The 22,789-nt window shown below is 56.3% G+C and overlaps 4 protein-coding genes across 4 annotated transcripts; 2 read left to right on the top strand and 2 right to left on the bottom strand.

The window, feature by feature from the left end:
• Positions 1–305: 305 nt before the first annotated feature.
• CMQ_4340 (RNA polymerase 2 transcription factor related protein) lies at positions 306–5,743 on the top strand (the record flags this gene model as incomplete). The annotated part of the gene is made up of 3 exons (XM_014312496.1): positions 306–441; positions 495–2,292; positions 2,467–5,743. The coding sequence occupies 3 exons, from the start codon at positions 306–308 to the stop codon at positions 5,741–5,743; spliced, it is 5,211 nt and encodes a 1,736-aa protein (XP_014167971.1).
• Positions 5,744–6,316: 573 nt separating this feature from the next.
• On the bottom strand, positions 6,317–17,833 carry CMQ_4862 (hmg-i/hmg-y, DNA-binding protein; the record flags this gene model as incomplete). The annotated part of the gene is made up of 5 exons (XM_014313018.1): positions 6,317–7,974; positions 8,035–8,477; positions 8,560–9,315; positions 9,849–10,033; positions 11,210–17,833. 5 exons carry the CDS (start codon positions 17,831–17,833, stop codon positions 6,317–6,319), a joined length of 9,666 nt encoding a protein of 3,221 aa, XP_014168493.1.
• Positions 17,834–19,284: 1,451 nt separating this feature from the next.
• On the top strand, positions 19,285–20,111 carry CMQ_4425 (cytochrome c oxidase subunit 5; the record flags this gene model as incomplete). The annotated part of the gene is made up of 3 exons (XM_014312581.1): positions 19,285–19,522; positions 19,760–19,953; positions 20,025–20,111. The coding sequence occupies 3 exons, from the start codon at positions 19,285–19,287 to the stop codon at positions 20,109–20,111; spliced, it is 519 nt and encodes a 172-aa protein (XP_014168056.1).
• A 288-nt stretch (positions 20,112–20,399) lies between these two features.
• On the bottom strand, positions 20,400–22,292 carry CMQ_4654 (ATPase AAA-2; the record flags this gene model as incomplete). The annotated part of the gene is made up of 3 exons (XM_014312810.1): positions 20,400–21,510; positions 21,579–21,759; positions 21,824–22,292. 3 exons carry the CDS (start codon positions 22,290–22,292, stop codon positions 20,400–20,402), a joined length of 1,761 nt encoding a protein of 586 aa, XP_014168285.1.
• Positions 22,293–22,789: the final 497 nt, after the last annotated feature.

A 22,789-nucleotide genomic window follows, 5' to 3' on the forward strand; every position in this document is an offset into this window, starting at 1 on the left:
GCGAGTAGTTAGATCATTTGGTGGAGTTGGGAAGTATAGGCCTATTGGCCTGCTCCCTCGTTGTAGACTGGTTGGAACGATCTGAGCAAGAATCGCAGCAAGTACGGAGTAATGCTGGGACAATCAGTGTTCTGTAGCTGGGAGTCTTACAAAGTACACGTAGTGAAGTCACGTGACTTCGATAAGATTAAGGCTGAGCTTTTGCCCCTGCCCTGCAAACAGCATCGCCAACTCGACAAGGCCGGCTGCGAGCGAGGCTGATTGACATCGTCCAGCCTGCGCCAGCGCAGCGGAGAACAGACATCATGTCGATGCCGTGGGGGAAGGCGGTCTACAAAAAAAAGGATGGGATCATAGCCGTCGCGGACGACCAGTCGCTGGTCACCTGGACTCCGACGGCAGGAGGTGCAGCAGTGTCTCTGCCTACTGTGAACATTACGAGTGCGTCAGCATACTGCCTCTCTCCTCTCGCCTGCCGGTGCTGACATTTCCAGACCTGCAGCAGACGCCCGACACGGCAGCCAAGGTGATGCTGAAGATCTTTGAGAAGCCACCAGGCTCCGACGGCGAGCCGTCGACCTACCTGTTCCACTTCAACTCGCCGACCGATGCACGAACCGAGGCCAACGCGGTCAAGGACCTGCTCTCCAAGATCCTGGCCGACATACGCAGCAACGATCCGAGCGTGCCGCGGCCGGCGGACACGGCACCGCCAGCAGCACCAACGCGACCGGACAGCGGCAGCACATCCGCAGCCATGTCGTTTGCCAGCGCGACTACATCCAAGCCGACGGTGGCACGCTGGTTCGACGACAGCCAGCTCCGGGCAGACATTGAGCTGCAGCAGTCGCTGATGAAGAAGGACAAGACGCTGCACCAGACATACATGGATGCGCAAAAGTCGAAGCCGGACTCGATCTCGGACGCGTCCTTCAATGGGCAGTTCTGGTCCACACGCACAACGCTGCTGCGGGCACACGCAATCGAGACACACCAGAAAAAGGGGGCGTATAACGTGTTGTCGACGATCAAGCCGCGGACGGTCGACAATGAGCTCAAGCTCAACATCAGCGTCGAGCAGGTGCAGATGATTTTCAAGCAGCACCCGCTGGTCAAGCGGATCTACAACGACAACGTGCCGCGCATCTCCGAGTCGCAGTTCTGGGCCCGCTTCTTCCTCAGCCGGCTGTCGAAGAAGCTGCGGGGTGAGCGCGTGCTGGATAGCGAACGGGCCGACCCCATCTTTGACCGGTACGACGAGTCGGACGACACCATCGCCGCCAGCCTGATCCTGTCGGCCCATGTGCCCTACACCATCGACCTGGAGGCCAACGAGGAGGACCAGGGTGGCTTTCGCGGCGGCAACCGCAAGGACGTCGAGATGCGGCCGCGCTCCAACATCCCCATCGTCCGCACGCTGAACAGTCTGAGCGAGAAGATCATGGCCGGCGTCGCGCCGTCTGACCCGGACCCGACCACGAGCGAGGTCGTCGACGCCGGCACGCAGGCGGGACTGGAGCTGGCTGACCTGCGCGGCGATATCGAGGCGCGACGCATCGTACTCCACGTGCGCGAGCAGAGCCGCTTCTTCAACCAGGACCCGGCTGACTCGGCCGACACAGACACATACCGCCAGCAGGTACCGTCCGAGGTGCTGTTTGACGTGCAGGCCGACATCGACACGCTCGAGGGTGACGGCGCCGGTGGCATTGATCTGCATGCCGGCATCGGTGTGGACGAGGATAGCGATAGTGATGGTGAGGATGGCCAGGCTCGCGGCAGCCACGTCGGGTCGCGCGCAGCGCGACAGGCGGCCCAGAAACAGCTCTTTGCGGCCATTGCACAGCGGAGGTCGGAGCGGTACGGCCACAGCGCAGACGAGCAGGCGCCCATGGGCATCCCGGCCGAGATCGCCCAGAAGGCGTACCTGACCAACGCGACCACGACCGAGTTTCTGCGGCAGTTCTGGAATGCCTTTTTGTCGGGCGACGCCGACCGCGCGCAGGAACTGGCACACCACGTTGAGGCGCTCAGTAAATCACTGGGACGGATTGAGGCTATCGCCGACGAGGCCGAACAGGCTCGTAACCGTGTCATTGCCGAGAAGAAGGAGGAGATCCGCGTGCTCTACAGTCGCACCGGCAAGCGGCTGCGCTGGCGCCCCGAGATGATCGGTGGCGGCCGGCGCGCCGTCCAGGTGCTGCTGGGGCCAACCATTCACGGCCTGCAGACAGCCCAGGACCGGTATCAGGCAGCATTGGCAGCCGAGGGGCTGAAGCTGAGCACGGAGTCGTGAGGGCTCCTGGCTTTTGCTTAGATAATCCTGGCCACCTGTAGTTCGTTAGCCCACGCACTAGTCACAAGCTTGTATCCTAATTGGGCAGGCGGTCCCACTCACCTCTTTCCCCCACTCAGACGCAGTGAAAATGTGAGGTTGACTCGTGCTCCCTGCAACACATTGTGCAGGACTGCATATCGGCGCCAGAGAAGAACAACGAGCCAGCGCTCGTTCCGGTCTGCCCCCAGAAGCGACTTTCGCAACCCCGATGCGCCGGGTGTCATGCGGCAAGCCTTCCGGATGCGCCCCATAGGGACGCCGGCCCTGCATGCGGCACCGAGCCTGTATCGATATCGATATCGATATCGATATCGAAGCATTGGCTCCTGGACTCTTGCATTTGCTCGCCGCTTCGGTCTCTCGGCCGCCCAGCGAGCACGACCAGACGACGATGCGGCTGCCGAGGATAAGGCCCGGCCGGACGGTGACACCGAGAGCCCCGACGTTCCTGTCATCTCGACCTCGTCTTCAACCTCGACATCCTCCCTTTCCTCGCCAGCTCCTCCACCAGAGACCGACAAGCCGACCGAGACAGAAGCACTGCGGGACGCCTTCTCCGGTCTCGTCGGCCGCGGCCGCTCGTCGAGACACCGCAGCCCAGATGGTCTGCCACCCGTTCGCCTGCCCGACTGGTTTCTCCGCGAGAACGTGCGCCGCTGGGAGACGCCATCACTGCCGTCAGCCCAAAACTCCATCAGCCACAACTTGGCCGAAGCTCGACGGCTGATGTTCCCCAACATTGCTCCCCAACCGACGACAGCAGCAACGCCACCGCCGACTGCCGTCCTGGACGCCGAGCGTGAGCGCATGCAGCAGTTCTTCGAGTGGATGCTCCATGGTGCTGCCTGGGACGCGAACAAGGTGGCCGATGCTGCTGCTGATCTGCGGCGCGGCTATCTGGATGCTATCACGAACCGCAGCACCGCTGTGGCTGCCGCTGCTTCGTACCTGACAGCTGCGCTCGCCGAAGAAGCCGGTCAGGCTGACCTGTCAGCCAAGATCGATCCCGACAACGCGCTGCACATCCCCGAGGTGCTCTCCCGGCCGGCTTACCGCGACCACGTCAGGAGCCTGACCGAACACGGAATTGACGTGTGTGTCAGCCCTGGTGCTGACCAGGACGTGGCCCGCGGGCTGCCGTTCAACTACGACTACGGCGAGCGGATCGGCTTCACGGAGCTCTGTGCCACCGTTGCCGCCGAGCTGCGCGCCGTGTCTCCTCCGGCCAGGCCGGCCAAAGACTTCAAGCGGCCCATTTCCGTGCTTGCTTTGATGAATTATACCGGTCGCGGCAAGGCTGTCTCGGTCGTCGAAAACGTGGCCAGGAGCCTCTCGGCTGACGTGGTCCATCTCGATGCTGCTGCTATCGCTGAGATCGTCGGCTCGTATCTCGGCCAGACGGCCTATTGGGCCCGCGGTAGCCTTTCGATGCTCGGCTACACCATGGCCGAGAAGAACGGCCGGCTGGCACGGCGATATCCGACCAAGCGAGACGAAGAAGACGACGACGATGACGATCACCTGGACTCATCCATGGTTATGTCTCGGCTTCCAATCGCCTTTATGCGCCAGTCTGGCCTCGGCCCGCGCCTTTCGTCCAAGGCCTTTCCCTCCGACATGGACGACAAGTGGGACGACCTGAAGACGAACAACGTCCTCGAGGCTATCGTCAAGGCGACCACGACCACGACCACGACCACGACAGTCTCGGCTGAACCGCGCAAGATGATCCTGCACGTGCACAACTTCTTTGAGCTCAGCTCGACCGTCGAGGGCTCCGAGATCCTCGCCAAGCTGCGCACCATTGTCGACCGGCTCTGGCAACGCCGCCACCACCGGATCGTGCTTGTCGGCTCGGCCTCAACCCATGCCGACGTCAAGCCCAGCCTGGTCGAGCGGGCCGAGGAGCTGCGTCTCGAGGGCTACCACATCATCCCGTTCCGCGTGCAGCGCACCGCCTCGACGCCCTGTCTGGCCGAGCAGATGGAGCGCCAGGACTACTTCAGCGAGAACATGGCCAACATCCGCGCCATGACGACCGCCCTGACGGCCGGCTCTCTGCAGCCGCCTGCCACGGCCTGGGACTGGGCCCGCTGCCGCGATGACGTCGACGAGACGCTGCAGGCCAGCTTGTCGCACGTGGTCTATGACATTGACTGGGTGTACCGGCTGGTGACGTTAGTGCTCGGCAGCACGGCCGACAAGACGCCGCGCTGCGACGAGAAGAGCTTCGTGGCGGCCCTGCGCGCTATCGGCGGCGAAGAGCTGTGGTGGGAGAAGCGGGCCGGAGCCAAGGCACCGTACTTCTATCCGCTGAGCACGACGCCAGACGCAGCCTTTGACCGCAGCAGCAGCGAGCCCGGCGATCCGCAGCAACAGCAGCAACAGGCTCAGACGACGACCGAGTACAACGAGTACGAGAAAAAGCTGCTGGCCAACGTGATCGACCGCCAGGCGATTGCGACGACGTTTGCCGACGTTGTGTGTCCGGCCGAGACAGTCGACTCGCTCAAGGCGCTGACGTCGCTGTCGCTCGTGCGGCCCGAGGCCTTTCTATACGGCGTGCTGGCAACGGAGCGGATCCCTGGCTGTCTGCTGTACGGACCACCCGGCACTGGCAAGACGCTGCTGGCCAAGGCCGTGGCCAAGCAAGGTGGCGCCAGCATGATCGAGGTCAGTGCCGCCAGCATCAACGACATGTGGCTGGGCAACAGCGAGAAGAACGTGCAGGCGCTCTTCTCGCTGGCCCGCAAGATGGCCCCCGTCGTCATCTTCCTGGACGAGGCCGACGCGCTGCTGGGTGCCCGCCAGACCGGACCTGGTGGCCGTGCTGCCCACCGCGAGACCATCACCCAGTTCCTCCGCGAGTGGGATGGCCTCAAGAGCATGAACGCCTTCATCATGGTGGCCACGAACCGGCCCTTTGACCTGGACGAGGCCGTGTTGCGTCGTCTGCCGCGTCGTATCCTCGTCGACCTGCCGCTTCGGCCCGGCCGGCTGCGCATCCTCGAGGTCATGCTTCGCGACGAGCTACTTGACTCGGCCGTCGACCTCAACCAGCTTGCCGCCGAGACTGAGCTCTACTCCGGCTCTGACCTCAAGAATCTCTGCGTCGCCGCCGCCATGGAGGCCGTCCGCGAAGAGGTCCGCGCTCAGGACGCCCACGTCGGCCCCGACCCGTTTGTTTTTGCCGACCGCCGCATCCTGCGGCGCGCCCACTTCGACCGCGCCCTGCAGGACATTGGCGCCAGCATCAGCGAAGACATGGCGTCGCTGCAGGCCATCCGCCGCTTCGACGAGCGCTACGGCGACCGCCGCCGCAAGAAGCGCCGCCACATGGGCTTCGAGGTCGCCCCGACCCAGCTCAACTCCGAGGCCGCACTGGTGAGACAGGCTGTGCCGTGAGGTCGTGGTTGTCGTCGGTTGCCGTTGTTTGCCGTTGGCTGTGGCTGTGGCTTAGTCATCTTGCATAAAAAGAACTATGTGGCAACACTCTTCACATCCAATATAAACAGGCATCTGCAGCGCAGTCTTTTGTAGCAGGCTATGTATGTACGGAGACATGAGGGGGATCATCAGTAGAAAAAAAAGATTCATTGTAGACAGCATTTGCCTGTTTTGCCAGGACACAAAAATGGATACCAAGAAAAGAATAAAGAGCAAGGCACTGTGTTATAGATCGGTGCTAAATAAGACAACCAGATCACAAGCAAGACAAGAAACGCAGTCAACTCGACATTTTGGTGTGCGCGCAAAAATTCGCGGTTGCCCTTGGGTCTGTGTTTGCCTCTTGTTTTTGTATTGTATTTTTTTTTGGTTTCGTTTTTGCCGTCTTCAGAGATTGTTGTCGTTGTGCTGTCATCACTTTCATGAGATCATTCCTCTTTCCTTCACGCCGGTAAGGACCTCTTCTCTCGTCCTCTGCACCTGGAATCTCCGGCTTCCTTTTGAGTAGAACTCGCCTCGAATCGCTTCATCTCAGTTCACTGGAATCACACCAGCGCCGCTTTCCCGTTGCTCGACCCGTCGTCCGCTCGGGTCGTGTCGTCCTCCCTCCTCCGCAACCTCGATCACCGATCTCGACCGCTCTCGCCTGATGGGCGGCTCCATCTCTCGCCCTGCATTTGTCTGCACCACACCCGGCTGCTCATGGTTATGCACATCTTCCATCCAGGCCACGATCTCTGGCCGCAGCGGGTTGTCCAGGTGCCACGTATCGGGCCCTACCCTCTTTGCGATGCCCACCTCCAGCCGTGTGGCCCAGTTCGTCAGCGTCGTGTCCGTCTTTCCGCCAAAGACCACTGGAGGCTCCCGTCCGGCAGAGGCTGCCTCCAGGTGACGGGCAACGTGCTCCATCCGATCGTCCCATGCATTGTTTCCGTGAAAGTCGATACCACAGCCCTGTGCCGGGCAAACCATGTAGTCGGGCAGCCGGCAACGTGGCTTCAGCCCATCCTGCTGCAAGTCTTTCAGCCGGTTCTCCCACTCGATGATGGAAGCGTGGTTCGGCATTTTGGCTCCCTGTTTGGCCTGCTTCAGGAGCTTCTTCACATGTGGCGGCGTGTGCATGCGGCGGAGGTGCTGAGTGAACAAGTCTTTCCGGTTGAAGATTGCCCCGTTGGGCAGAGAGAACCCGCTGCCGCCGCCACTGGTGCTGTCAAGAGCGGTATTGCTGCCCCCATTGCCTCCCGTGCCGTTGACCTTGTTAATCACCTTGCTGCACATCTCAACCTGGCAAACCCAGTACTGCAGCAGAATATGCTGGCTCATCACATGTCGCTTCCACTCGTTTTTGCTAGCGAAAGTAGACTCGCATCCAGCCCAGTGGAAAACACAGTGGAAAGGGCGCGTGTGCAGCTTTCGCACATGGTTCTGCAGAGAGTCGCCATCCTTGAAGCCGGCCTTGCACTCCTTGCACACGTGTGTCTGGCCGGCCAGCTTGATCGAGATTTTGAACGGTTTCTGTGCCGCTGCGAGCAAGACGTTGTTTTCCGCGAGGCCGCCATCATCTACCGCATGCCCATGCTGCTTTTGCTGCGAGTAGATTTGGCCGTGGTGCGGAAGCTGGTAATCCTTTGCCTTGCGCTCGTCGCCTGGCGCGTACTCCCTTTTGCGGAGCGAAGCTGGAGACGGCTCAGAGGGCAGAATCTTTCTTTCCGTCGGCAATGCTTTTCGGGCTCGTTTCTGACCTGTACGCGACGTGAAAGTGCTATCCATGTCACCGTCGACTGGAGTGGCCGGTGATGCTGAGCCGACTGCTCTAGGGATCGATGTAGTCGTTGCGATGCCTGGGTCGGTCGCGTCTATTATAGGGACAGGGGTAAGTGCTTCTGGCGGCTGTATCCGCGTTGGTGGCGCCTCCTCGAACCACAGCTTTGAAGCTAAATCTTTGTCAATCTTTTCCAGAGTACCAGAATCGATGTCGCCGACAGTAGTATAGCCCACAAATGAGCCCGCCGGACACTCTGAGAAGAGACTCCACTCAGATACAGGCACCCGCAAGACTATAATGGTCGAGAAGCCAGAATGAAGACCCTCGATCTTGACAGCATCGCGAGCTTCCGGAGCGGCGTTGTAAATCCACTTTCCCCATTCATTAACATCAAGGATGCCTCTTACTCGGAGACACAAGATAACTGATATGGTTGCAATGGTCAGTGCTCGGCACGGCGCAAGGATACAAGGCTGCGACTTACTCTGAGGCTCCGCTGGCAAAGGAGTCAAGACGATACTGCGTCTCTGGAAGAGAAAGTAGTGTTTTGGAAGGTGCAGCTGATCACAGGGAGGCTTTGCCTGCGGATCCTTTGGAGGCCGTCCACGCCCTCGAGGTTTCGAAACGGTCATACGGTCAGAGACCTGCACCTTTATGGCCTCCACCGAGATAGGGCCTCCAAGGGCGTCAGCAGACAGTTCCTCGGCCAGCGCCATGGTGAAGGAGATGGAGCTTGAGTCCAGGTCAAAGGTGGGGGCATCGAGCACCTCGACGACGTTCCGACGCGCAGTGCCGTAGCTTGCCTTGGTTAGAGGGTAGTGATAGGCATTGCAGAAATCAAAGAGCAGAAGAACATCGCAGCTGGCACTTTCGCAGGCAGCCTGGATAGGTTTCGACTCGATGCTGGCCGTGCCGATTTGTCCTCGTCTGGGTCGGTCAGTAGACGTCGAGGGGGGAAGAGCCGGTATATGAGCCGAGCTGTTCAGACAAAAAAGGGATCGAGACGTACGGAGTCCAGACTGGAGCCTCGCCGACCAGGCGGTTAGCCTCGATTTCGCCGGCATAGTACAGTATGGCCAGGTCACCCGGAGAGCTGTTGCTGGCAAAGAACGTCTCGACCTTTGCATACAACATGTCGCAGGAGACAGCGGACTGAATGGAGAAGATGTCTGTATCGAAGTGGTACGTGGTGCGGAAGACAGATTCAAGCTGGGCAGCTGCATCCTTGACAGCCTCGTCATCCTCATCCCAGTAGATCAGGAGGACGTGGACGCCGGCATATGTCGGCGACCGACAGTCCCAGGCCTTGTCAACCGCGTTTTTGAAGCTGCGGGTGATATCACTCATGCTTTCAAAGGACAAGCGGTTGACGCTACTGTCATTTCCGATACTGTTGCCGGTGATGTTACCGTTACTGTCTTCGTTGCCATTCATGTTGCCGTTGCCTTTGCTATCACCATTAACAGTGGCTGTGACTGTGGCTGTGGTTGTGGCGGTGGCTATGGCAATGGCGGTTGAGCTGGGGACGATTTTGCGATTCGCACTGTTTATAGCTGAAAAGCCGCCGCCGCCGTGGGATATGGCAAGAGCCTCATGAGCTACAGCCTGCATGGCATTGTTGCTGGTCGCAAACAAGGCGTCGGCCCCAGCCTTAACCTCTTGACGCATCCGCTTCCCAGACGGCGAGCTGGTCTCATCGTCTGGGTCACGGGACCGTTTCCGGTCCATTAAAAGGCCAACGGCAATGGCCACCTCGAGGTCGAACCTCGGAAAAAGACAGACACGATGGGAACAGGATAGAGGCTAACAGTTAAAGAGAGAATGAAAGGCGGCCAGAATCGGAGGATGGTATTAGTCTGGGGTGGAGAGATGGAAGAGTGAAAGCTAGCGCACGCCGACTGATAGGATTTCTCGGGGTTGGCGAGATCCGCGGCCGGTGGTGGTTGAGAATTGGATCGGCCAGGAGTTGGGGGCAAGAGCCGTTGACCGGGGGTGGATAGTCGGGAAGGGGAAACGGAAAGGAGGAGAAGGAGAGGGAGGAGAGGAAGGGGGGGGGGGGGTTGGGGGTTGACAATTCTCAGAACAGCTCCATTGGAGGTGCACGAGATGCCGACTGACAAGCAGGACAAAGTGACGAGGCAAGAGATGGGAGAAAAGAACGGCGAGAAATTGAAGTTGGAAAACGCTGGAGTGTGTTTTAGGCTCGCGAGAAAGACGAGGGAAGAACCCAGGAAAAAAGTAGGAGGAGAGACCGAGAGGGAGAGGGGTTAGGTCGCCAAAAGGGAAGACAGGACTAACAGGCTGGAAGGCTGCCCAAGGTGAAATGACAGCAAATAACGTCGCGAGAAGGGCCCAGAAAAATGGGAGGTGGGCGGGCTCTGAGCCTTTTTTCCCACCGCTGCCGAGCCTGACACGTGACCGAGCAGCGAGCCAGTGACAGGCTCGGACGCGCCAATCAACGCCTGAGCGAGAGGCCGGCCCCGCTGGCGGTAGAGATACGAGTTAGTCACCGCAGGTGGTGTACGGGGCCCCAGTCGGACGACGAGCCAAAAAAAAAAAAAAATACGGAATAAAATAGAATGGCGAAACAGTGGGAAACAGGAAACCGCGAGATTGCGGCAGCCCAATGGCCAAACGTGGCCGCCTGAAATCGGCGGCTTCCCCACCGGGAAAATAGCACTATGGCCAAGGCCGACGATAGGAGAGCCGGTCGCTGCAGGCGTCCTGCTGCAGGGCGTACGAGTACGATGCGAGCGTACGAGTACGAGCATACAGGCGGGCGCGCCAGCATACGACGTATCTTACCAGCAATATGCGAGCCCGCCAAATATGCAAGCATCGCATGCGAGCCATACGAGAAGCAGTCGCAATCGACACAGAGGGCTTTGTGCTACCTCAGGCGAACCCACCACCGTGCGAACGTGCGAATGGCCGTCACTGGACTGTGCGGTCAGCAGGCTGGCCGGGGGGCTGCTTGCCGGCGCTGTCGTCTTAGCACGGAACAGTCTTTTGAGGAAGGTCGAGGCCGGGTCATGTGAATCTGGGCGGAGTGGTGCCAGATGTGAGGAGAGGGTGGGTGCCGTTGTTGGGACGGTACGGAGTCAGTACATAGTGCCCTTTGCCGCTATCAACGCTTTCGGCAGTTGCTGCCGGCACCTCCGTCCCTTACTGATTCCCTTCCCATTATATAATAGTATTGTATGGAGTACTCCGTATCTGATTTCCTTCAGCGTCCGCAAGGCTGCGCAAGATCCCTTACTTACTCAGCACCCTGCACCCTGCTTTTAGCCGACGAGGCTGTCGTGCCCAAATACCACAATCCGTCCGAAAAAGGCGCACAATTTAGGCAGCAAACTTTTCTTCGACCCAGAAAGAACCTCTATTGTCTCTCTATCTCATTCGCTGTGACGCCTCCATCCTTTTGCCGGCCGTATGTTTTACAATCCGAAACGCCATCTCACACCTCCTCTTTTGTCCTCTTCTCGTCTGTCCCCTAGTTTGGCCCCTCGTCTGTCCCCTCGTCTGTCCTCTCTCGTCTGCCTGGGAAAAGACGTCTTATTCGGCCCGTTGTCCCTCCCACCGCCCTTCCCTGTGCCCCCCCCTCCCTTTCCCCCGCCCCCTCCTCTTCCTCCTGTCGGCCTCAGTTTCCAACTGCACACCTGGCGCTGCAGCTCGTCCAGAAGCTCCCCCATCGTCCATGGCCCATAAGCCGTGCCAGCCGCTACCACTGTCGCTGCTGCTGCACCACTGTTGACGCTGCCATCCCCAGCTCCTCCTGCTCTTGCGCTGGCCTTCCGCACCGAAATCTGCCCGTCGCCCACAACCCAGTTCTCGCGCACATGACGGACGATCAGCTTGCGAAACATGTTCACCTGTGCTGTTCCTGGCACGCTGTCCAGACCGGTCTCATAGCCGTCCATGCTGCCCCGCCTCCCAGAGAAACCGCTGCCCTCTCCGTCGTCACCCAGTACCACAGAAAGCGGGATGCTGCCGCCTCTCTCGCCACCTCTGCTTGCAAGCCCTTCCCCGCTGTTGGCCCGCCGCTTGAGCATATCCGATGACCTTGTGGCAAAGCTGTGGAACTCGCGCACCACCCTGTCCAATCCGGTGCTTGTGCTCGGCGAGAGAGCCAAGTACGAACACGTCATCAGGACAGGTTGCAGCACGTTGGCCAGGGCTGTCAATAGGGCCATGACGTGCACCTGTACGCACGACAGCATCCGTGTGCCACCTGTGTCGGCACTTAAGCTGCTGCCTCCTCGCCAGTTGCCCCGAAGCCAGTTCAGGATCTCGTCCATCACTCCGATCGCCGCAGCCATGTTCTCGTCACCAATATCCTTTGGCACGTCCCACCGCGTCAGCAAACTCTGCAATGCGCTGCAGTACACCGCCAGCATCGGCCAGGCGTCGCATGTGTCGCCCGTCGCTCGGATGATCGCTGGCAGCAGACGTTCCAACACGAACCGCAGCACCTCGTTGTTGTCCATGCCACGTTCCAGAATCTCGCACTCCTTGCCCAGCTGGTTGTTGGCAAGCGCAATGTTGAAGTTGTTGTGCAGATAGTGAAAGAGCTGAGGCGCCGCAGTAGCCTCACCCTCTCCGAGCCGCAGTCCATACGCAATGATCCCGGCTGTCTGCAGTTGCGGGTCCTCGACCGAGGGAGAGTAGTCCTGGCTCTGCTGGTAGAAGAAATCGTCCAGGGGACATATGTCGCCACCGTGCGACTTAATGAGCGCCACAATGCATCGTACAAACCCCACATACTTCTCGTGCGGTGCTGCTTCCGCTTTGCCGTAATTGAGATCCTCCTTCATCTGCCGCATCACCAACTTCAGCGCCCTCGCAAAGTCGCTCCGAAGCTGCTGGCGTCTCGCAGCTTCTGCTTCCTGTAGAGACAGTCGCATCGAAGAGAGTGCACAGGCAAAAAACGCCCGATTTGTGTCGTAGCTGGGCAGCTGACCGTTCGTAGGGACGAATGCTTTTCTCAGATACGGCACATCGTGCCGCTTCAGTGTTTCTGCCAGGCGAATCTCGTATGCTAGAAACCGTTCCGGCTTGACAATGGCCAGCAACCAGAGCTCCAATATGCTGCTTCCGATATCTTTGAAATCAAACACGTTGTTTTGAACCATAGCTGCCAGGAATAGAGGAAGAAACTTTCTTTGGGCGAGACCTGGCGCATGTGGCAGCCGCTCGAACAGGCTGCGGTCTCCAGAGCCGAAAAAAAGGGACAGCCGGTACACGCCTGAATGGATAAAGCGACTTGCAAGCCGTGCTGAGAGTGCTACGCACTTCTCTGTGCAGTCCACGCGAGATCTGGATGCCAGACACGTGCCGTCCAACGGCATGCGAGTGACGGAACTATTCAGATGAAAGAGACTCTTTGCCAGCTTGTGGTCAAGCATCATGACAGCCTCCTCCGTCGCATGCGCATCAACATCGTCCAAGGAACTCGAGTACTGCTCGTCCATCGCTTTCTCGACTCTGTCCAAATAGTGCGATACTGTATCAAGAGCGGTCTGGAGTACACCCCAGTCGGATCCCGACAGTTGTAGGTCGATCTTGGTGAAGATCGCCTCCAGCTGGATGCTGCTGAAACAGTAGGTCGCCATCTCGAGCGACTTTGTGTGCTTGAGGACATCCAGGGACGCGGTTATACACATGTGCAGAACATCCAGGGACGCCGCTCTGTTTTTGGCTGCCATGGCTTTAACGATGTGCGGACTGATGCCAAGCATCATGTTCTCTGAGAGTCTCAGGAGCTGCTTCTGCATGTCTGCCTCGACAGAGAGGAACTGCTCAAGGACCTGCTGGAAGATACTGTTCATCCACGAGGCAAACCCTTTGTAGATGTTGTAGTCCTCTCCATTTGCGACCACAAAACGAGCGAGTTGGTTCCATGCCCTAATATTGATGATGCAAGCTTCTTTGTGCGAACTCCCCGGCATTACCAGCTTCTCGATCAAGTGAACACCTGGACGAAGCTCCGGTGGCGCCGCCCAAAATAGCGTGCATAGAAGGTCGTGATGATTCCGTAACGCTGCAAGCTCGCCCGAATGGATGTCTTGTTCCTTGAGGTATTGCCGGTTGTGGTTGGGCAGCGTTCGCGTGATGAGGTTTCGAAGCTCATTGGTGAGATCCAGTCTTCGGAGTCGCAATATGACAAGTCCAAGCATCTTGATAAAAATATGGAAGCATTTATCGTCAGGGGTGAGGTCAAGAGAAGGGGAGTCCGCTAGCTCTTCCAGAAATCGGGGAGACGCATGTGCCTCTTCGTTTCGCAAATGCGCAAAGTCTTGCTGTCCGAAAAAGTCGAATATGACACCGACAATACTGCTGCAACGCTGCCAGCCCCATTCCTTTACTAAGAGGTGGCAGCGCCCAAGCAGAGCACGGCAATAGGCATTGAAGCTGGGAGACTGTCGGGTATTTTCCTTGTACACCTGGAAGACGCGGTTCAGGGCCTCCCGAGGTAACGTCCAGCCATCGAGAGAAACAAGATGCCTCAGCCCGGACTGAACAACGCCAAAACTATCAAACTCTCCAAGCGGCAAGAGCGTGAACATGGCTTCCCACATACGCTCCATATATTTAGCATCCGTGCATGTTCTCAGAGAGGAGCCGTCAAGCATGACTGAGTAGGTCATGTCCCAGAAACCCGCCTTGGGAATTCTGGCATAGCCGAGACTCTGCATCAAGATAGCCCAGGAAACTAGTGTCTGCATATCGCCGCGGATTTCTCTCCCCTGGAACAGTGGCTGCTGGAAGTCGTCATACGCGGAGCGAATACTCTCGAGTCCACACTTCAACAAAAGTCTGATGGAGATCTTGGCGATCCGTTTCAGCAGCTCCTCTACGTCGAAAGACACTGCCAAGCATGTAGGTGAATCTCGGCAAATCCTCAGCATCCAGATAGCCATCAACACAGTGCCCGACAAGGCAACCAGGTTGTTCTTGATCCCTCGGTCGGTTGCCCGGATTTCGTGTTGCGATGTGGCAGCATCCAGTCGTCCAGCAAAGGAGGATAGGACATCAAAGCTTCTCATTATAAACGAGTGTTGTGTTTCTTCCGAGACGTCTGACACAGATATGACTCTCTGGATGAAGTCGAGGACAAAGTTGACCGCTTCGCTGACATTCTGCCCTGTTTGGCTTTCCGGTGTAGTATTGTTTGGATGCAGAATGTCGGCTAGCCAGTCCAAAAGAATGCCAAACTCAGAGGAGGCGTTGTCATCCCAGACGGTCCACGTAAGATTGCGGCCGTCTAGCTGGAACTCGAATACCTTGGCATATCTTGAATGCAGTTCATCAGTCGGATCTGTCCCTATAGCCGTAGAAAGCCGGCCACTCCCAAGAAGTGTACCACGACCCAAAAAGATGCCACCGTCCAATGGAAATACATCAAAATGTTGAGAGTACTGGGAGCCAAAAAGGCCCAAACCAAGCAGCTTGTCAGTTTTGATTTCTGTGCAACAGGTTGGCTGTGCTTCCATGACGGGTCCCAATTCCAAAGGAATGGGATCTAGAGCGTGGACAAAACGAGGTGCCGTCGTATCAACAAGCTTCGGGGCATCTCTTTTTCGAAATCGAGACTGACACGAGTAAGCGTTTTGACTTTTTTTCCCTATTGCCGATCGGGGATCGATGTCCATAAAATGAACGTCATCCTGGAAGTCATTTCCATCGTCGGTAATGCCGTTGTCGACCGATGCGCTGCCATCAATGAATCTCTCCAGACGAACATTCGGTAGCATATGTGCATCTTTTCTCCTTCGTCGGTACATTTCATCGAGTTCCTTTTTCTTGGAAATGAAGTAGGACCGCCCTAGCCGGTTTTGCGAAAGAGTCTCAAGCTGCGCTGGCCGCGCCGTAGATTTTCCATTTTGTGTCGTAGATGTCGCTTGTTTTTGTGTCTCTGTGACTCGCCTGGAAAGGCCAGTCGCAGAAGAATTGTTCCCGTCATGCTGTAACGAACCCTCCGATGGAACCCGTGTAGTGGTGACCTCCTTGGGTTTGTGTGCTCCACGTCTTGTATATTTCAAGGATACTTCCTCCAGGGGTTGTGGTTTCTTTGGCTGTCTTGCAACCCTCGGCGCAGATTGTATCCGCGGTCTGATTTTTCCAGATTTCCAATCGTGGAGAACGGACAACGCGTCGACGTTGTCGCCTCGGCTGCCCAGGTTGATGGCCTTCCGAGAAGGGCTCGTCTTTCCTAACTTCGGGCGCGATCTTGCTGTCCGGGCAGCAATGCGAATGAAATCAGGTGCCGCAGGCTCGACCAAATCAAGGATGCTGAGCAAAGGCGGAGGTAGCAATGCACGGCTTCGACCAGCTGTTGGTTTGGAAAGGTGACGCTGGGGGGCCGAATGAGTCCTCTGAAAATGCCGGTCAGACCCGACGGAGGATGCAGGTGCCTGTGACCGCCCTAGCATCCTGGTGATCTTTGGTTGTCTTGTTTTCTGTCCAGGAGTGCCCTTAAAGAGGCTTGATCCAGTCTTCTGTCTTTTTTTCGAATGGCCTCCTTTCCTGTATGTTCTCCGTTTTGTTCCTGAGGTCATCCGATCAATAATTTCTTCTTCCATATCCGATCCCAAATCACCGAAATTGTTAGCGACATGATTAGCTTCGCGCCGCTCGCCTTCAGCTTCATCCAGGGATTCTTCGAGCCAAGAAACTGCTTCGATAACCTGTGGCCGATCCCCGATTATCTCAACGTCATCATCAGAGTCATCGAACATAAAGTCAGTCGTAGCAGCAGTTCCGGGACTGTGCCGTTTTGGAAGTGCTACTCCCTTCCGAGAGGGATCAACATTTTGCAACCCAGCTCGCCGTGAAACTGCGGGGGGTCTTTCTGTGTTGCTGGCAGTACGCCTTTGTTCTAAAATCAACCAGGAGGCAGGTATTCTTCTACCGATTCTGCGTGCACCCTCGGAGCCATTTTGGCCTTCCTCGGCATCTTCCTCCGGAGCGGACCCAAGAGCTTCATAGAAAGCTTCGCCCTCAAGATCTTCGACATCCACAACGTTGCTGACGGAGTTATCACGCGTGCCGGATGGAAAATATCCAGCCACGGACGGTACAGTATCCCGAACCTCTCTATGGGGACCGGTATGATGCTCCGGCGAGGAAGCCGGCGAAAGCTCGACACGAACGGGAATCCATCTTGGAGACTTTGGCGCATCTCGCAGTGCTGGATCCACGGCCCTGGACTGTTTTCTCCTCGTATCATCCTGAGCTAGCCCTTCGGCATGCAGCCGTTGGCGGCGACGGCGCACAAATGTTTTAGGACTAGGAAACTCGTCTTCGTCGGACAGACTGGTGCCATCTGTTCTTTCTTCGACGCTTCCTCGGCTGCTTGGGAATAGCTGGCGCGCCGGCGTTGACGTCCTCGGCGATGGCGTCCATCTAACAACTTCACCAAGGCCCACAGGGCTGTTTTGCAGCTCAATTTGTGTGTCCTCGGCTGGTATGGAATTAATTCGATCTGGCCCCTGACTGGCCCCAACTGCAAACTCTTTTTCTTGTGACTCCTCTTGTGCGGGATCCCCATCTTGAGTGGTGTTGTACGTAGTTCGAACCGGTTTCAGGCCATGGGCTTTCATAACTCGAGCGTACCGAGCATCTTCCAAAAGGTAGGGATGCTCCTGAATAGGTTTCCGTCGGCGTAGCGATCTAACGAAGCCAAGGCGAAATATAGGAGGCGAGTCTGGAAGCAAAGGCAGCGGGCTTGGGCTACTCTCGCGAATATGGTCTGCAGTCGGTAATTTGGGAGGCGGAGAGGCCAAATCTGACAAGCTAGACACGCTGGACAAGGAACTCAGTGGTGAAGAAGGAGGTTGCAGTAAAGCAGTCACCGGCTCTACTGTCCGATCTGCCGGAGATTGTTGGGAGCGTTGGATGCGTACAGCCCTGGGTGTGGCTGGAAATGGGCTGCTCTCCAAAGCTGCGATATCAGGGACATCCTCGCAGATAATGTCTACTTCGTCATCCGAATCGACGTCAAGAGCCTCAAACGATGGGAGAGTCGTCGGGATGGGTAGTTCTCGATCTGCCTCCGCTGGCTGGCAGGGTGGAGAAACAGACGTCAGAGTGTGGTGGTCGTTCTTGTGTGGCGATGGATGTGGCACCCTCCGTATGTCGTCTGCCGATTCCCCAGGCTCATCTTGACCTGCCAGACCAGTTACTGATTCGTCTCTGGTTTGACTTTCCGCTCGAGACTCATGGCTGTAGAGAGCCTCGTCATCCGAATCTGGGACTTCGCCCAACACCTTCCAATTCCCCATAGACCCAAGCACTTCATTATAATGGGCGAATCATTGAGGCGACACTGAGAGGCCGTCAGCTTGAATAGGTGAAGAGTCGTTGGTTGAGGTCGGTGTCGGTCTTTTGGGTGTTTGATGGATGTACTCCGTATTCTGAAGGTCGTCTGGGTTATAGTGGAGGACGCCTAAAACGCGTCTAGTAAAAAAGAGACGCGTTCAGGGAAGGAATAACCGCCCCTCCAAAGCCACACTAAATCTCGGGGAAAGTATGCCATCGGCAAAGTTCGGTGAAGAATAACATGCACGACATTGTAATATTGCAGGCAACGCTTTGCTTGGCAACTTTATGTGCTTGATATTTCCAGAATCTACCTTCGTCTATCCACTTCGTTACAAATCAGCGTTCTAGCGATGTCCTTCCCACAGAAGGCCGTGCCTGTGGGCTTAGCCATTTTCTTTGGTGTTGCAAATGGTCTGGACTTTCTTTTGGCGCATTGCGTATTTAGGTTTTACGTTTCCTGCAATATTTTTACTTGCTGAGCTGGCCCTGACACGATGTTTTTTGATAGGAGTGTATGTTTTTCTGCCCTATCTCCAGGGACAGGCAGGACTTGGAGGAAACCAGACGCTTCCTCAAAGGTGATTATTTACTCGCCTATGCTATGACAAGAGACAACAGCTAAATTCCAAGAAGTAAACTAGATTCACCGGCCACAAATAAAGAAAGTAAACGGAGAACGGAGTAATTCGCTGGACAAGGGCGTGGATACCTATAGGTAGACACAGTATGGAGTAAAGATGGTTGAACCGAAGGGGTATGTTAAGTTTTATGCGTGAATCGAGCGAGAGTGTACTACATAGAGTCAATTATACGGCGGCAAGCTTGCACGTTGTTTTAAAGGGAGCCTCTTATTCGTACTCGTTTCTTACAAGAGAAAATGTATCTTATCAGTTCATGCTTGCTTTCGCTAAGTATTTTTGAATAATATATATTTTACCACCTGTCACAGAGAAACAGCCGAGAGACCAAAGAGCGATAGCACGTGCTGAAACACGTGCTAATGGTGCTAGAAAACCGCTCATCTGCTCTGGGCAAGTACTCCGTACATACTCCGTATTTATTACTGATAATAAAATTATGGCCAGGTCTTACGATGTGTATGTAGATCCACATTTAGTGCTTACCTATTCCGAATCCCCTGGTGGCCGCCTGTATTCCGTAAACCCGCTTTTTTCTGTCATACGATCCCGAAAAGCGAATACCCACGAAATTCTTTGCTTCCGCTTTGCTCTTGATGACGAGAGTTTCCGTGTGATTAAACCACCACTACCACATCCTCAATTCGCCGTATCTGCCCGCAATTCGAACCCCAGCGACGCAGAGCTATTTTTCTGCCTCGACTTCTGCCGCCAAAAGTTGCGAGTTTTATCGTCCCTGTCCTGCCACGAGCCTTTACCTTTCGCCCGTAACCATGTTCCGCATCCGGCCCACGACACTGGTGCGCGCCCAGCGTGCTGTGCTGCAGCAGCCCCAGGCTGTTGTGGCCTGCCGTGCTGCCTCCACGCAAGCCATCTCCAACCCGACCCTGATCAACATTGAGAAGAGGTGGGAGGGCCTCCCGCTGCAGGAGCAGGCCGAGCTCTGGATGTCCCTGCGCGATCGCATGAAGGAGAACTGGAAGGAGCTCACAGTCCAAGAGAAGAAGGCTGGTAAGTCTGGTCTCTCAATGGTCTTTCAATTGTATTTTGCCGACCTTTCCGTCGGGCCGGACGCTTGATTGCATTCTTCCTGAATGAGCACCACCCCTCTTCGTAGTTGCAATCGCAACTGTTATACATGACCAAGTCCCTGCAAACTTCACCGACACGTGTCTATGCCATGCAGTTTCCTCAATTCGCCCCGCTGGCTTTAGAAAGCTTTAACTGACAATTGCCTTTGTCGTACAGCTTACTGGATTGCATTCGGTCCCCACGGCCCGCGCGCTCTGCCGCCACCGGGTGAGGGCAAGAAGGTTGCCCTGTACACCGCGATCGGTGTTGGTGCCAGCTTGCTGCTCTTCTCTGGCATGCGGCTGTTCGCTGGCCCGGCGCCGCCCACCATGAACCGGGAGTGGCAGGAGGCTGCCAACGAGAAGCTCAAGGTACGGAATTGGGGCGCGTTTGCGGTAGTGCGACTCTGGAACAATGTGCTAATATATCTCCCCGCCTACAGGAGCAGAAGTCCGACCCGTTTACCGGCATTGCTTCCGAGGGCTACGCGGGCAAGGGCCAGATCCAGTCGCCGCCTGCGAGCAGCTAAATCTAAGAGCTGTGCTCTATACGATCAAACTAGCAAGAGGAATAGGGAGAATTCATTCGGGGTGCAGGTGGGGTATGGTGAGAGGGGCGGAGGATGTCCATGTGTTTTCGAGTTCGCAGAATGTGTAAATACTGTGCGCGACAATCGAACCAGGTCCATTTCCTTCTGTGAACAGGGTGCTGCCACCAGAGGAGAGCGAGCGAAACCGGGCGGAGGCCACGATGTGAATATAATAAAATACATAACGATCGTAAACTGTGAAACCCAGAGGACACTTAGTTGTATTCATCAAACGCCGCTCTGTCCGGCCTGTCGTGGTTGCTCGTGCGGTAGTTCCGTCAAAACAGCTGCGTCCCGGCCAAGACCCTCGTCTTCATCTCGAATACGTCTTTGAACCTCGAACAGCCCGTCTTTCCCCCAATATCCAGCTTTGTCCGTGCCGTTCACGCAGCCCTCTGTGATCAGGACGTATGCCATGGGAGCATCAAACATAGGCTCTGCCAGCACCCGCTCGAGTTCCATCTTTAGGCCTCGGGCGCCGGTGTCAACCTTTGAGGCCCGCTCGGCAATAGCGTGGAGGGCTCTCTGGGTGAAATATAGCCTGCTTGGATATGTCTCGAACAGTGCCGTGTACTGGGCGATGAGGCTGTGCCTCGGTTCCGTCAATATACGGTATAGCTCGTCCACCGACAGTGGTGTCAACGCGCATATGTTGTGCAGACGGCCAATGAGTTCTGGGATGAACCCAAAGGCCTGGAGATCAGCCGGGCTGACAAGGTCTAGGGGTGTGAAGTTTGCACCATTCGGGTCGTCGTCGGCAGGCTGGTGTGGTAGGTGAGCATACATCTTCGCAGGTAAAACAGCCTTGCTCCCTGCAATAGTAGAGTCTTTTGTGCTTCGGAGCTCGGACCCAAACCCCAAAGACGGCTTTGCGACCCTTCGGATGATGTGTTTGTCAAGACCCACGAAAGCACCCGAGAAAACAAACAGGATGCGGCTGGTATCGATTGTGTACTGCTCAATTTTGCCAGATGCGGATGAGCCTTGTGGCGGCAATGAGGCATTTGGGGATCCATATGTACTGGTGATGGGACTGGCCGAACGCGAGGAATGGTTGTCCTTGATGCTGACCGTGACCTTCGTCCCCTCAACGAGCTTCAAGAGGGCTTGCTGCACACCCTCACCGCCGATGTCCCTGTTGTTCGCCTCCTCCTTCCTTGCGATCTTGTCAAATTCGTCGAGAATCACGATGCCAAACTCGGCTGCCCGCGTATCGTAATTTGCCTCGATGAGAAGTCTCTCAATGCACGTCTCCACGTCCTTCCCGACATAACCGGCCTGCGTGAAACTGCTGCAATCACATATGGCAAATGGGATGTTTAAGACCTTGCTAAGTGTTCTAAGAGCCGAGATGAGATTGACATGGGTCACCACAAAGTAGGGGGAGGAAAAAGGCTTCCCGCTTACTCGAGTATATATGTCTTGCCCACACCTGTAGGGCCTATAAGTAGCAAGTTGCTCTTATCGATTCTGACATCCTCAGCACGTGTTGGGCCTTCTGGTATATGCAATCCACCGACAGGCTCGGGTTTGTAGTTTCGATACCCTCCTTCGGGCAGCTCGAATCGTTCGTCAAGCTCGTATGCATCTGTGGTAATAGTTAGGCATAAAATAAGCTGGCTCAGAGAACGGTGAGCAGTCGAGTCACTGACCGTTGGAATTGTGCGATTCCCGGTGTATGTCATGCAAATCCCTGTCTCTAGCAAACCTCTGCCGTTGCAGCTTCTCCCTTGTTAAGCGGTCTGTTTCTTCTTGACGCAGCTTGTGATGCATTCGTTGGTGGTGGTTAAAGACCGTGGAAGTTGTCGTCCTCTTAGCCCTCTCTTGACCAATAACATAGGTATCAAGTAGCTTCTTTAGATCGCGCGGATAAAATTGAGGCACACTACCAAACCTCGGCTTATCGAATATAGGACCCCGTACAACATCTTCGGATGGGTCGTATGTGCTGGAAAACCCCAAGTTGAGGCCTGGTGTTCTGCGAGGAGCTACTGGCGAGGCCGGTGAATCAGAGAATCGGCGGTGATGGAGGACGGAAGGCCTGAAGGACGAAGACGTGGCAGACGATTTGACAGAGGCCCCGAGAAGGGCCGCGGACCGCAGTCTCGAAATGGTCGGCATGTTCAGCGACTAGCAATCGCAGTGGATCATTATCAGAGGGCGCCGTGGCGCAACAATTCGGCGGGCGAGCCAAGCAGGGGCAGGCAAGGATACAGGAAGGTGTCAGTACTGCGAGCTGTCGGAGGTATGCGCGACTAAGAGAAGGCAAGTGGAGGCACTCTGTCCCGGAGAGAAAGGAATGGTCTGGAGTTGAAGCTCGGTGGCGAAGTTAGTGTATAGGGTGTGATTCTGGCATCCTAGCTCATGGGATGGCTGCAATGAGCATATATTGGCCGAAAAAAGCAGCTTTTCCAGGCGATGTACGACGTTGGCTCGCGGCGCGATGATCTGTTATCTGGAGATTGGTGGGCAGTGAGCAATGATGATGCTCTGTTGGTTATCGGTAAAGGTAAGTACACAGTACGAGCCGAAAGTTGTCTTCAAATGCCAACCTCGCGCTATGAGCGGCACCGCTATAGCTGCTAATGCCGATAGGTGGAAAAGTCTCGCTAGCAACA

Source organism: Grosmannia clavigera (genome assembly GCF_000143105.1).
Source record: "Grosmannia clavigera kw1407 unplaced genomic scaffold GCSC_97, whole genome shotgun sequence".
NCBI lineage: Eukaryota > Fungi > Ascomycota > Sordariomycetes > Ophiostomatales > Ophiostomataceae > Leptographium > Leptographium clavigerum.